The sequence below is a fragment of the Mobula hypostoma genome, chromosome 10, assembly GCF_963921235.1.
Source record: "Mobula hypostoma chromosome 10, sMobHyp1.1, whole genome shotgun sequence".
NCBI lineage: Eukaryota > Metazoa > Chordata > Chondrichthyes > Myliobatiformes > Myliobatidae > Mobula > Mobula hypostoma.
This window is the reverse complement of record NC_086106.1, coordinates 130,732,498-130,745,422: the sequence shown is the minus strand read 5'-3', so window position 1 is coordinate 130,745,422 and position 12,925 is coordinate 130,732,498. Positions and strand designations below refer to the sequence as shown.

Sequence of the window (12,925 nt, the reverse complement as noted above, 5' to 3'; positions counted from 1 at the left end):
GATTGGAACATGAGGCTTTGCTTCTCCAACCTGAGACATTGTGGCAGTAGAGGAGGCCATGGACTGACATATTGAAACAGGAATGGGCATTGGAATCAAAAAGATTGGCCACCCAAAAAATTCACATTTCGCTTGACAAACCAAACAAAACATTAGACAAAGCAGTGAAATCCACTTGAGGAGTTCTGACGTTTACTGTGTGGTGTGCCTGGGTTTTGTCTTCTCCTTCTGTCATGTGTGACTGAAATTACTGGGGATGACATCTTGTTTTATTCGCACTTGCATCCTCATAATTTATTGTTAGAAATCCTTCATTGCCATATATTAAAATATAATGCTTCATTAATTATATGTAAAGTATTACTTAAGAGGAGAAATTACACAAGTATGCAAAATGCTCCTGTCTTTCTAAAATCACCAATGCAAGAAAGGGTAGAAAATTAATCTCTGTGTTGTATATGGTGACATACACATAGCTAGGATGTCTCAGACATTTGCACAGTACTGTATTTGTCAACGTGAAGCAGCGAGTAAGTTTGTAAATATGGACAGATGTTGGGAATGGCAAGGATGGAGTGTTGAAGCAGAGGTGTGGGACAGGTGGCAGTGCCAGGGGCTGGGGGTGCTCAGCACCCAGCCCTCAGACACCAGGCAAGCTCCTTTCATTCCAAACAATTGGTTTATTGATCATTACAGAATGTCTCCCTGGTGCTTCCCACTGTCTCTCTTGTCCTAACCATGGTTGCCCTCTCCCTGCCCTCTTCCCACTCTCAGTCCACAATAGAGAACCGTATCAGAATCAGATTTATCATCACTCACATATGTCGTGGAATTTGTATTTTTGTGGCATCAGTACGGTGCAATAGATAAAATTACTACCGACTGCAGCTACAAACATCATATATATACACACACACATACATACAGACACACATATACATATGGCCCCGTACCATCCCGTTCAGGAACAGTTTCTACTTCTCAATTATCAGGCTCTTGTACTAGAGAGGATAACTTCACTCAACTTCACACACCCCATCAGTGAGCTGTTCCCACAATCTATGAACTCACTTTCAAGGACTCTTCATCTCATGTACTCTGTATTATTTATTATTATTATTACTGTGTTTGCGCAGCTTGTTGTCTTTTGTACATTGTTCCATCTTGTTATGAGCTGTCTTTCATTTACTGTATTCTATTGTGTTTCTTTATATTTATTGTGAATGCCAGCAAAACATGAATCTCAGTGTATATGTACTTTGGCAATAAATTTACTTTGACCTTTGAAATTTATATTTCGATAATACATTTACTTTGAACTTTGAACAATTGGAAAAGTGGGTTTACATTTAATTCGGGAAGATTCAAAATGATTCTCAATTCCAACAGTTGTCAGTTCTCCAGTTCAGTTTATAATATGGCACTGAATTTTAACGTGGCAACGGGAGGAATAGTGTATGTATCTCCGGGAGCCGATCACTCAAGATTGTCTGGATTGTTTCATGTCATTCCCAGTGCACAAGTGTAAAGGAGAACGAAATAATTGTTAATCAAAAGTCTACCCTCCGCCGCCCGAGTTCACAAAACGTCGCTTCCCGCCAGGCTGATTGAATTCCGTTTGCTTCACTCGAGCGAATGAATAACCGGACTTTAGCAAAAGTCAAGGGTCTGGAACTCACTTGGGAAAAGTCGACATAAGCGTACATTCCAGTATTAATGTGTAAACAACTTAATAATTTGTGAGGAGAGAGACAGTTGAGATTTGAATCTCTGGATGCTTTCCAGCGCCAGCATTTTCACCAGCGTACGGTGTTTAAATCCACTCTTGACCCAGCCTACCCTTTCCTTACTTTTTATATCCAAAGTGGTTCGAGTTCCCCAAATTTCCTCCCTCTCCACGTCTGTTTCAATGCTGAAATCCCACGGAACTGCCTGCTCGTTCGGCAATTATCAACTCGCTCTCCCTAAGGACTGGGGTCTTAATCAAGGTGACGGGGAAGAGGGAAGCGAATGGGGTTGAGAGAGTTAAGAAATGGCGCAGACTCGATAGGCCGAATGGTCTAAATCTGCTCCTATGTTTTAGGGTCTTTTCGAAACCAGTTAATAGGAAAAGCCAAACATTCGCCAGTTGCAGGGCGAAAAGCGCCCCTGCTATATTCTGGACACAAAATTCACCCTTTAAACTTGCATCTAAGTAGCCTCCTGAGGGACTTCGCCAAAGTCCTCAAACTCCATTGCAAAAAAGGAAGGACAATTTTCTCATCTTAGAACTCACAGTTCTGAAGCTGGTGCACTGTTTTAATTTGTTTCTGTCTCCCGCGGTCAAAAACTAAAACTTTGGCAAAAACTAAAAGGTTCATCCAACTAAAATAAAAACAATATTACAGTGCATTTACTGAAACTTTGGGATAAAGGGGAAGAAAACTATTATAATACTTCTTGCGCGTTTTCCTTGTTTTACCCAGCGAGGAATGCTTCAAACTGAAACGGAGATTTGATATTTCAACGGAGCAGAGAACTAGAGAGGAATGAAATTATCTGAGTTCTGCAGAGCAGACTCGACGGGCCAAATGGCCTAATTGTGCTCCTATGTCACCGCATCCCGCTAGTCATTCAGGAGCATTGCTGTAATGGGGGAGGAAAGGAGGGGGTACATTTACAACGAACATCTCCACTAACATCGCTCTCGCTTCAAGTTATTCAAATACGCACAAAAAAGTCAAAGACAGACACTGTCGCTGGATAACTCTGTAGGAGCAAACCCAGAGACACCGAAATGTTTTATTTATCGGTATTGTTTTTAAGCTGCCTTTCGGAGTCTGAAAAGTGATACAACGATGACACCTCTTCACACAACTTTAATGCTGTTCTGTGGCGATCAAATTGTTTTCCAGATCTCGGTGCCACAGACAACGGCTATGTAATTTATCGAAACTTGCGGCTGCGAGCTCTACCGAAATCGGTTAATTGTCTGCACTTTTGGAAGTGACCGTGTATGCTTCGGAAGAAATGGTACTACAAAAGGAGACGATGCGTCTTCCTATGGGAACACACATAAAATGCTCGAGGAACTCAGCAGATTTCCTCCAGTATTCTCTGTGTGTTCTAGATTTCCAACATCTGCAGGATCTCATGTATTTGTGATGTGAACTCCTGCCTTTGACAAGTAACTTTGACAATTCCTATATTTGATAATCCCTATCTTTCTCAATTCCTGTCTTTGCAAGTATCTTTGACAAATTCGGTCTGTGCAACTAACTAGACAACATTTCGTTGTCCTGTGTTGAGATTAGCACCCGCATCGGTAGAATCGCCGCTGCATTTCGTTGAAATGTCTGAGTTCGGAAAGTTCCAAGTTTCCGACTTTGGGGGCATTTTGCCCAAACTGTTGCACGACCACCTGCTCCAGTAATGTAGAGAGATGGTGAAGTGTGTGTGTGTGTGGGGGGGGGGGGTGAAATCTGTTACTCGATCATTCTCCTCTGAAAGCCACGGGGGGACGAAAAATCGTTACGGATTAATTCCTGCCGGAAATTCTCATTAACGACCACTGCGTCCCTCTCTCTTTCTCTCTCTCTGTCTCTCTCTCTTTCTTTCTCTCTATCTATCTATCTATCTCTGCGGACGGTTAAGGGTCGCGGAATTCCTAATTAATTGTAGGGAAGATTTTTTTTTAATTTTAGAAAATATTCACGCTTTTCTGTGGAGGCGGAATGAGATCCTTGCAGCTCATTATATTCCCTAATGGGAGTTCGATTCCTGCCGCTGCCCGCCGAGCTCACGGGCATCCAAACCGCTGCTGTGATCGGGAGAACATGTGTAACCGCAAGTGGGTAACGCGTTGTCTAATGTAAAAGGTTCAGAGTCCATATGGGGAGGAGGAAGACAGGTTTCATTGTTTATAGCATCATGTCCTCCCTTGAGGAAGTCTGAAATGTAGTTAAGTGGAGGAAAGTAGCGAGAATGGGAACAAGTTCGTTTCAGTAGAGAATTTTCGCGTCCAAAATAACCCAAAGCATTCACTGCCCATTGGAGTGTAGCCAGTGTGGCATTGAGGGGTTTTGGAACATCGAACGTTCTGGAGCCGCGGAGGTTTAATTCAATCCCCACCCTGTGTGGTAGGATGGGTTGATGTCTTAAATATTTGTTCAGAGTTCAAGACGCCAAGGCAAGCGTCTTGGGACGGGTTTTGCTCCTCAAAGCAGTAATTATTTGACTTCCCTTTCCTTTTCTGTCCTGAAGAAGGGTCTAGGCCAGATTCATCTCAATGGATGCTGCCTGACCTGCTGAGTCCCTCCTGCATTTTGTATGTGTTGCGATAATTGATATTCCAGGTTGGCATTCACCTTAGAAACCCGAATGAAGCAGGCATTCGGGCTGGAGGGAGGCGGGAGAGGGGTGATCAGCGTCCGCTACGTCAGGGAGAGCTCCGTCCCCTGTGTGGAGACGCTTAAATACTTGGCGAAGAATCTCCGGGCCAAGGTAGGAGATATTAAAACCCCCATACCATGAACCCAGTTATCAGCCGGGACGAGGAGGTCTAAAACAAATTAAATGAAAAATATCTACTGCAGCTCCGACCGAAAGATCACACCACTCCGGGTTTCAATTCGGTCAAATAAGGGGCGATATCCGCACAATGCCTCGTGTTTAGGTTGTAATTCAATAGTTATTTTTCCCCAAAAGATGTTACCCCCACAACTCCAATTCAAAATCTGAAACTGAACGCAATCCGTAATTTAAACCCCAACAAAATTATCCGGCGCGCCCACTTGCTGAACCCCCGAACTTTTATATTCATAGATCCCAATGTTAAATATAAACTACCCCTTCGTACAAAGACCTCGGCAGTGATCGGTTCTATTTTTTTTTTAATCGTTTTTATTAATCCAAACGGCTGTTTAAAATAGGTCTAACGGCCGCGGTCAAATAGAGGGATTGGAAATAATGTCAAATAGTTTAACATACGAGGTTCCGCAGATGCTGCAAATTCAAAGTTCACACAAAATGCTGGAGAAACTCAGCAGGTCAACCAGCAAACTTAAATGTTTTTTTTTGTTTTTAATTTCGACAGCCACAAGTGGCCGTCTCGGATGACCGGGTGTTTTGGTACCGGTCTAAGAATGTCGACAGCATATATTTAACGATGATTTAAATAACAGCGAAGAACGGCGAAGTTTCATAAACTTAAGAAGTTTCAAAAATCTATGGCAATGCACTCAATATTGACTGATAACATTTTAAACCCAGAATAACTCTTACCAACGCAACACACACAAAAAAACATTTTACTATTATCCTCTGACAAATCTCCCGTGCCCACTTCTATTGGTGTCACAATGCAAATCGCCGAATTTTCAGGCCAAGGGAATCAGCCGAGCTACTGCGACTTTCAAGCGCCGTAAGTCCAAGTAGTGGTTTGGCGTTTCTCTAGTCTACAGTTTAAGAAATAGCACTTTCTACTATCCGCTGTCCACTGGAAAGACTTTACCGGGGCCAGGATTGCAATTAAATCAGTGTTTAAATCTTCAGATTACTCATTCTCAGATCAGTCACTTGCAAGTCCGATGCGCAAGCTAATTTTACTTCAAATTCAAAAAGAAATCAACTAATAATAACTATCCTATCCGCCCGACCTCTCTCCACTGCTTGTATATTTAAGGTTTCATATATTTGTATGTGTGATTAGGGAAACGAGACCAGGCCAGCGCAACACCATTCTAAAGTCGTAGAAATAAATTATGGCTCAACTGTAGGCCACACGGCTGGAGAACCGAGTTTGTCCACACTTCCAGAAGTTATTTAAACTCCTTCCGAGCGGAGATGTTAAGAGGCTAGAAATTGAAACAAATTAGTCGGCTTGAAAGCGGTAGCGAAGTAAATGATTCCCAAACTATCCTGAAGAGAGAGAGAAAAAAAATCTTGTCAATAAAGCGCAGCTGATGGGTATTGGAACAGACTTTAGAAAAATTCTGCAGTTCCAACAACCGCCCGGATATTAAGGCACTGAGAGTTTCTACCCGTGATCTATACAGTGAAAGAACGAAGAATTGATCTGTTTAAATAAAACAGCCTGGAAGGGAAAAACGTTGCTTTTGATTTTTTTTTAAATTTGTAGGAATGACAGAAGTCGTTAACTCGCTAACAGCGAACTGGCACCGCTTTCCAAATTAGTATGTGTTATACTAATGTCTGGAGATTGCTTTCAATTTTATATCAGTTACAAGCCGCCAGGCCTGATCTTTGCGCGACTTACCAGGGACACATGACTTCCACACTTGTGGCGAACAGATCTTGAAAAAAATTAGTTACACACCGAAATGGACGCGCGATTTCTGTTGTAGAGAGAGTTCCGTTTCAAAGAATTAACCGATTTCTCTTTCTACATTTTCTCCTTACAGATAAGTAAGCAGACATCAAATTAAAAGTTCGAGGTTAGCTAGTCCTGAACAAAACAAAAAGGCCTGAGATTCCATGTTCTACGAAACGTTTCGATAGGCGTGAAGGAAATGGAAGGATATGGACATTGTGTATGGAGGTTAGTTTAATTAGTCATTTGATTACTAATTTACTTACAACATTTTGTGCGGAAAAGCCTGTTCGATGTTCTATAAATACAGACAAGTCATTGGCACCTGGTCTCCAAGTTTTAGAGACATGGTACATATGAAATATAGTACCTACAAGGCACGCTCTTCATAAAACGTTCCCTACTATAGGGCTATACCTCCCAGCGGAATAGTCAAAAGAACACACAGATTCCTCCCAAGAAACCCACAAGGAAAACCCGACCCTTCAAACACTTGTTAGATTTGTTTTGCCCCTCTATCGCGGCTAGGTTCATGTCAGAGGGCTGAAAGGTTGCCAGGGTAGCCAGTCCCCGGGAGACTGAAGAGAGCTAAAGCTGCCTCTCGCTCCACACGGTCAGCTCGGGGCCTAACCAGGACAACTTCCATATCACATCCCAACTACTGAGCATTTCGGCTGGAGCGTTTGAATTACCGAAGCGCAGGTAAGGTGGTGGTGGTGGTGGAGTTGGAGAGGTGGGGGGGGGGGGTGCTACTTTGCAAGCGATTTCGAGATTGTTAATGCTCGTTATCAGCTATTTACGGGAGTGCGAATCGCTCAATCTAAAGCAAACAGCTCTCCCATTGTGTGCACCTTGACAGGTATTTTCGCAAACGCACCTCAAAAGGACCGTTGGCCGATGCTTCAAGGCCTAGCCAGAGAAATGGGAGCAACTGGTGAGACAGATCCTCCCCTCGACTGTATCTAAATTGTAACCAGGAAACATTTAATGTGTTCAAAAGTTCCATCCAGATTCATATAAGCATTTAATCCTTGTAAAGACTCACCGAAAGTCCCACATCGCGCAGGCAACGCAAAACATCCGGGTCGTGTGATTTTTTTTGTAAAAATTTATTCGTCCACATTTGAGGAACAGGAGCCGGTGTTTAAACAGAAGTGGCCTTATTAGTAAACTAGATATTTGCTTGTTCAATATAGTTACTCAACCGATATGGTAGAACATTCCACCCATGTAAGTTCACAAGTCCAGAGACGGCGGGCTCGGGGGATCCTGATATAGACGTTTAAAATGTTCACAGGCATCAAATGCGTAAACAAGAATAAAGATACTATAAATTAAAACTTGCGTCGTGACCCGCAGTCTTTTTAAAAAGCTAAAAACAAAAGGAGAGAGAGAAGAGGTTAAAACACAAACCCTACAAGGTATATTTTCGAATCGAGCCAGGTGTCACATTATTGAACAGTTATTTACAAGTACACAAATTAGAGCGTTCAAAAAAATTGTTTCCTCTGTTAAGTCTCAGTTCAGATCTGAGGCCATTTAAAGTCTCGGAAAGGCCTCCTTTTCACGTAAACCTTGGCATCTAAAAGGGAGTCTCGTTCGTGCAGAAAGGAAGGATGATTGTCCCGAATGGCGTGAAAAGGGAACATTTCAGCATTTTTTTAAACGAAGTTATACGTCGCGAAGATAATCTCCAGAAATCACTCGCTCACACACAACAAATTCAGTCCGACGGGTAAGCGGGGCCAAATCGTTTTGCTCTTTTTTGCTCGATGGCTAAAAGTTTGTCGACATTGAGATTAAAGATTCTGGTCCTTAGATGTGGGTTAGGGGGACAGTGCCACTTACTCCTGTGCTCTGATAATGCTGGTGGACACTGTGTAGTCTGCTGTTCTGAGAAGAGGGGTCTCCGTCTCCTCCGGGAGGGAGATACATGCTAATCATATCCCGTAGGTCTCCCAGGCAAGCGCCGCGGGAGTGGGACGTTAGCGGCGGAGGCGTGGTAGGCTCCGTCTTCACCATAGAACTCATGGAACTTAGAGCCATTCCCGGTGTACTTTGCTGCCCATACACGGGGGACATGCTGTAGGTGGTCGGCGCGTTCATATAACTCTGTGCGCTGGACATCATGGGACTATACTGGAGACTGGCCATCTCGTACCGGTGCATCTGCTGAATCTGCGGGCTGTTGATGCCCGGGTGCTGCGAGTAAGCCAGCTGGTCTTGCATGAGCGGGTAGGTCCCGTTGGCCCATCCATTCATATGGGCATAGCTCTCCATTCTCTGGCTCACCCCCACGCCGCTGTTGACCGGGACCGAGCCCGGGTTGAGAATACCGCTGGGCAGCGAATACTTGTCTTTTTTCATCAGAGTTTTAGTTTTGCGCCTGGGCCGGTATTTGTAATCCGGGTGTTCCTTCATATGCAGGGCTCTCAGACGCTTTGCCTCGTCGATGAACGGCCTCTTCTCCGAGTCTGATAGAAGTTTCCAGTCCGCGCCCAGCCGCTTGCTGATCTCTGAGTTGTGCATTTTGGGGTTCTCTTGGGCCATTTTCCGCCGCTGACCCCGGGACCAGACCATGAAGGCGTTCATTGGTCTTTTTACCCGGTCCGGGTTGTTGCTGCCGCTCTTGCCCGTGGCCCCGGGAGCCGAGCCGCCGACTGTCCCCGTGTTGGACTGGGGAACAGCCGGCTTTAGCTCGGTTTCCATCATACTATACATTCAGCCAAACGCGCTGGGAGCGTGTTATTTTTTTAAAAAAGTAGACAGGAAGCAAGCAACAGTCCCCAAGGCAAATCCAACCAACCCAAAAGACACAGCGATCACGAAAACTGCCGCGAACTCTTCTGCCAAACTTGTCCAGCCGATAGGAGTCAATAGACACCTATCCATGTGATGTGGATTGACGGCCTATAAATGAGCTGCTGACAGCCAATCGCAGCTCAGTACGGGACAGCTCCTGATGAATTGTTAGTTAGTATGAAAGGCACCATTTTCACTCCGCGTAAGAGAAAAAGAGAAAAATAGGTGCGATTTTTAAGACCCAGTCCAGCAACACGGAATAAACTCAAAATGTTGCATTAAAGCCGGAACACTCGGCATCCAGCAGAATAGCTACTGATCCTCAAATAGTTTGCCAATAGTTTAATTAAGAAAGTGCGTTCAGAGTTCTGGGCAGAGTTTTTGGATATGTGCAATTGAAATGCTCTTAATTTTGCAGAGACTGAATTAAAATTCTGTTTGCTTCCGACAGCTTCTGTGGAAGTCAGGCATGTTTTGAAATTAGTACCCGGGCCAGTATATTTCTCGTCCAAATTATCTTTTAGTTAGCATAGATGTCTGCGTTGTTAAACAGCTTCCTCCCACTGACCCCATCCTGACAGAACCCCTCGCTTCAGACTCTGTACTCACTGAAAGACGCTGAAATCTCTAAATGCAGGTGTTTCGTTTTGTGTTTTGGAGCAGAAACGTTTCTTTTTTAATGGGAGGGGGTTCTGAGGGAATTTGATTGACAGCTCCACCACGTGCCAATCAAACTCTCCGCGGTTAGTTTCTCTATTGGAGATTGTTTGGCTGCCATGGCGACGGCATCGTCACGTTACTTCTGGAGGGAATCCAACAGAGTGAAAGCCCCGCTATGGGTAAGGTCTTGACTGCAGATCGCACTGACGGTCCCAGCTTCCCCCCTCGGAGGTGAAGCGGCCTAAAGGTGGCGAGATCTACTTGTAACACACACATACTCTCTCTCTCTCTCTCTCTCTCTCTCTCTCTCTCTCTCTGACTCTCTCTCTCTCTCTCTCTCTCTCTCTCTCTCTCTCTCTCTCTCTCTCTCTCTCTCTCTCTCTCTCTCTCTCTCTCTCTCTCTCTTTCTCTCTCTCTCTCTCTCTCTCTCTCTCTCTCTCTCTCTCTCTCTCTCTCTCTGGCTATGGTGCAGGTCAATAGTAACAGGCAGAATAACAGTTCAGCATGAACTGAATGTGCTGTTGTGCTCTGTAACTATGACTCTCACTCGCTCCTTCCTTCTCCCCCTTCCTCCCCTTCTCTCTCTGCCTCTTTCTACCTCTGCATCCCCGTCTCTCTCTCTCTCACTCTCTCTCTCTCTTTCTGCCTCCCTCTCTCTATACCTCACTCTCTCTTTCTACCTCCGTCTCTCTGCCCCCTCTCTCTTTGCTCCCTCTCTTCCTCTCTCTCTCTCTCTCTCTCTCTCTCTCTCACACACACACACACACACACACACACACACACACACACACACACATTGTACACACCAACAAGACCAACGAGGTTTTTAATGTTATTTCTTACACACAAGTGTACAGGAGAACAAAATAATTTTTACTCCGGCTCCGATAAAGATAAAGAACACAATAATAAAAACATAATACAGTATATATAACCACATAAGACATGGACTTATGTACATAAAGTGACGCTAGGCACCAGAGTGACTATACATAAAGTGACTCTGACAGGAAATGATAAGGTCGCGGTGGTTGGGGATGTGGAGGGTGGTTTAGTGGGTGGAGGTGTAGATCAGCCTGACTGCCGGGGGAAAGTAACTGTTTTGAGACTGGCGGTCCCGGCGTGGATACTACGTAGCCTCCTCCCTGACGGGAGAGGGACAAACAGTCTACGAGCTGTGTGGGTGGGATCCTTCATGAAGTTACTGCCCCTTTTCCGCTCCTCTCTGTGTATGTGTCCTTGATGGTGGAAAGGTTTGTTCCGGTGGTGCGTTGGGCAGTTTTGTCCACCCGTTGTAGGGCCGCCCTGGCCGCCGCACGGCAGTTTCCGTCCCACACCGTGATGCAGCATGTTCGGATGGCTAATTTAAAACTCACTATCCAGTTCGCACAACTCCCTCACCCAAATCAATGGATATATTAGGAAATAATTTATTCAAAATCTACTCGTAGACAAATTCTTCATCCACTGTGTATTGGTATTTTATACCACAGCTATAGAAGTGGTTGGTGAGACTGCACTGCGCACTGTTTCGGTCACTCTGTTACAGGGAAGACGTGGCTAAACGGGAAAGAACGCAGGAAATCAAGAATAACTGGGTGGGCATTGTGGTCGGCATGGGCTGGTTGGGCCGAAAATCCTGCCTCCATGCTTCAGGGCTCTATGACTATAACTTCTATAAGCATTAATGGGATCAAACTTAAATATAAGTTCTTACGTTCCAACAGGTGCCTCATCGGTGCGAGTACGTCGGGATGGCGTCTCAATTTTCAATTACTTTGCAAAACACTGTTGAATAAAAGTTTCTGTTCATAAAAGTACATTCGAAACGATTCTGCGTTGAAAGGAATGCAAATCATTGAAGCGAGCAACTTAATTCGCAAACAAGGGAAAACCTGCAGATGCTGGAGCACCTCAGCAGGCCAGGCAGAGCGAATTGTTGACGTTTCGGGCCGAGACCCTTCAGCAGGACTGGATAATTCGCAAGCACTCTTGTTGTTTATAGTCATAGTCATAGTTTATTGATCCCGAGAGAAATTGGTTACGGGGAAGGTATCAAACAACGCTTCCTTCGCTGGGCGGGATGGGATATTCCAGGCGGTGATGGATATTACCCGTAAATGTTTTAGAATTACTATCTGCCAGGATATCTCTGCAGAATATAAAGAACGAAAATCAGCCCAGGTGGAAATGCGTGTGGCCCATCACGCCCATTCCTGTCCAGACTAACATATGGAGATGAACCCGTGAACGTATCCCCCGGCCCCCCCCCACACACACACAAGCGCCCAATCTGAGCTTATACACATCAAGTATTCCTCAAAATATTTTTCAAAGTGTGGCAAATACTATCACCACCCTGGACGCGTGTTCTCTTCTTTTCTCACTGTTACCATCAGGAGGGACATACAGGAGCCTCAGGACCCATATCACCAGGTTCAGGAGCAGTTATTACCCATCAGCCATCAGGCTTCTGAACCAGAGGGGATAACTTCACTCACCCCAACACCGAATTGTTCCCACAACCTTGACTTATTTTCAAGGACTCTTCATCTCATGTTCTCGATATGTATTACTTATTTATTATTCTTATTATTGTTTCCCTTTTTGTATTTGCACAACCTGATGTCTTTTGCCCACTGGTGTTTGTCTGTCTTTAAAAACGCAAACACGAGGAATTCTGCAGATACTGGAAATTCAAGCAACACACATCAAATTTGCTGGTGAACGCAGCAGGCCAGGCAGCATCTCTAGGAAGAGGTACAGTTGACGTTTCAGGCCGAGACCCTTCGTCTGTCTTGTTGGGCGCAGTCTTTTATTCATTCTGTTGTGTTTCTTTGTATTACTGTGAATGTCGCATGAAAATGAATCTCAGGGTTGTATATGATGACATATATATATTCATAATAAATTTATGATACGACAGGGTCTTTTAAGAGTTTCCTGGATAGGTAGATGGAGCTTAGAAAAATAGAGGGCTGTGGGTAACCCTAGGTAATTTCTAAAATACGTATATGTTCGGCACGGCATCATGGGCCGAAGGGCCTGAATTGTGCTGTAGGTTTTCTATGTTTCTAAATTTACTTCCAATTTTTGAACGTTAAAATTGCACCGATCTATGCGGGCAGTTAATGAATGAAACTTTCAAAATGT

General features: G+C 44.4%; 1 protein-coding gene across 1 annotated transcript; it reads right to left on the bottom strand.

Annotated features, from left to right (window-relative positions):
• Positions 1-7,229: 7,229 nt before the first annotated feature.
• sox3 (SRY-box transcription factor 3) lies at positions 7,230-9,181 on the bottom strand. Its single transcript, XM_063061159.1, has one exon. The coding sequence runs from the start codon at positions 9,029-9,031 to the stop codon at positions 8,126-8,128; it is 906 nt and encodes a 301-aa protein (XP_062917229.1). The 5' UTR covers positions 9,032-9,181; the 3' UTR covers positions 7,230-8,125.
• Between the last annotated feature and the right edge of the window lie 3,744 nt (positions 9,182-12,925).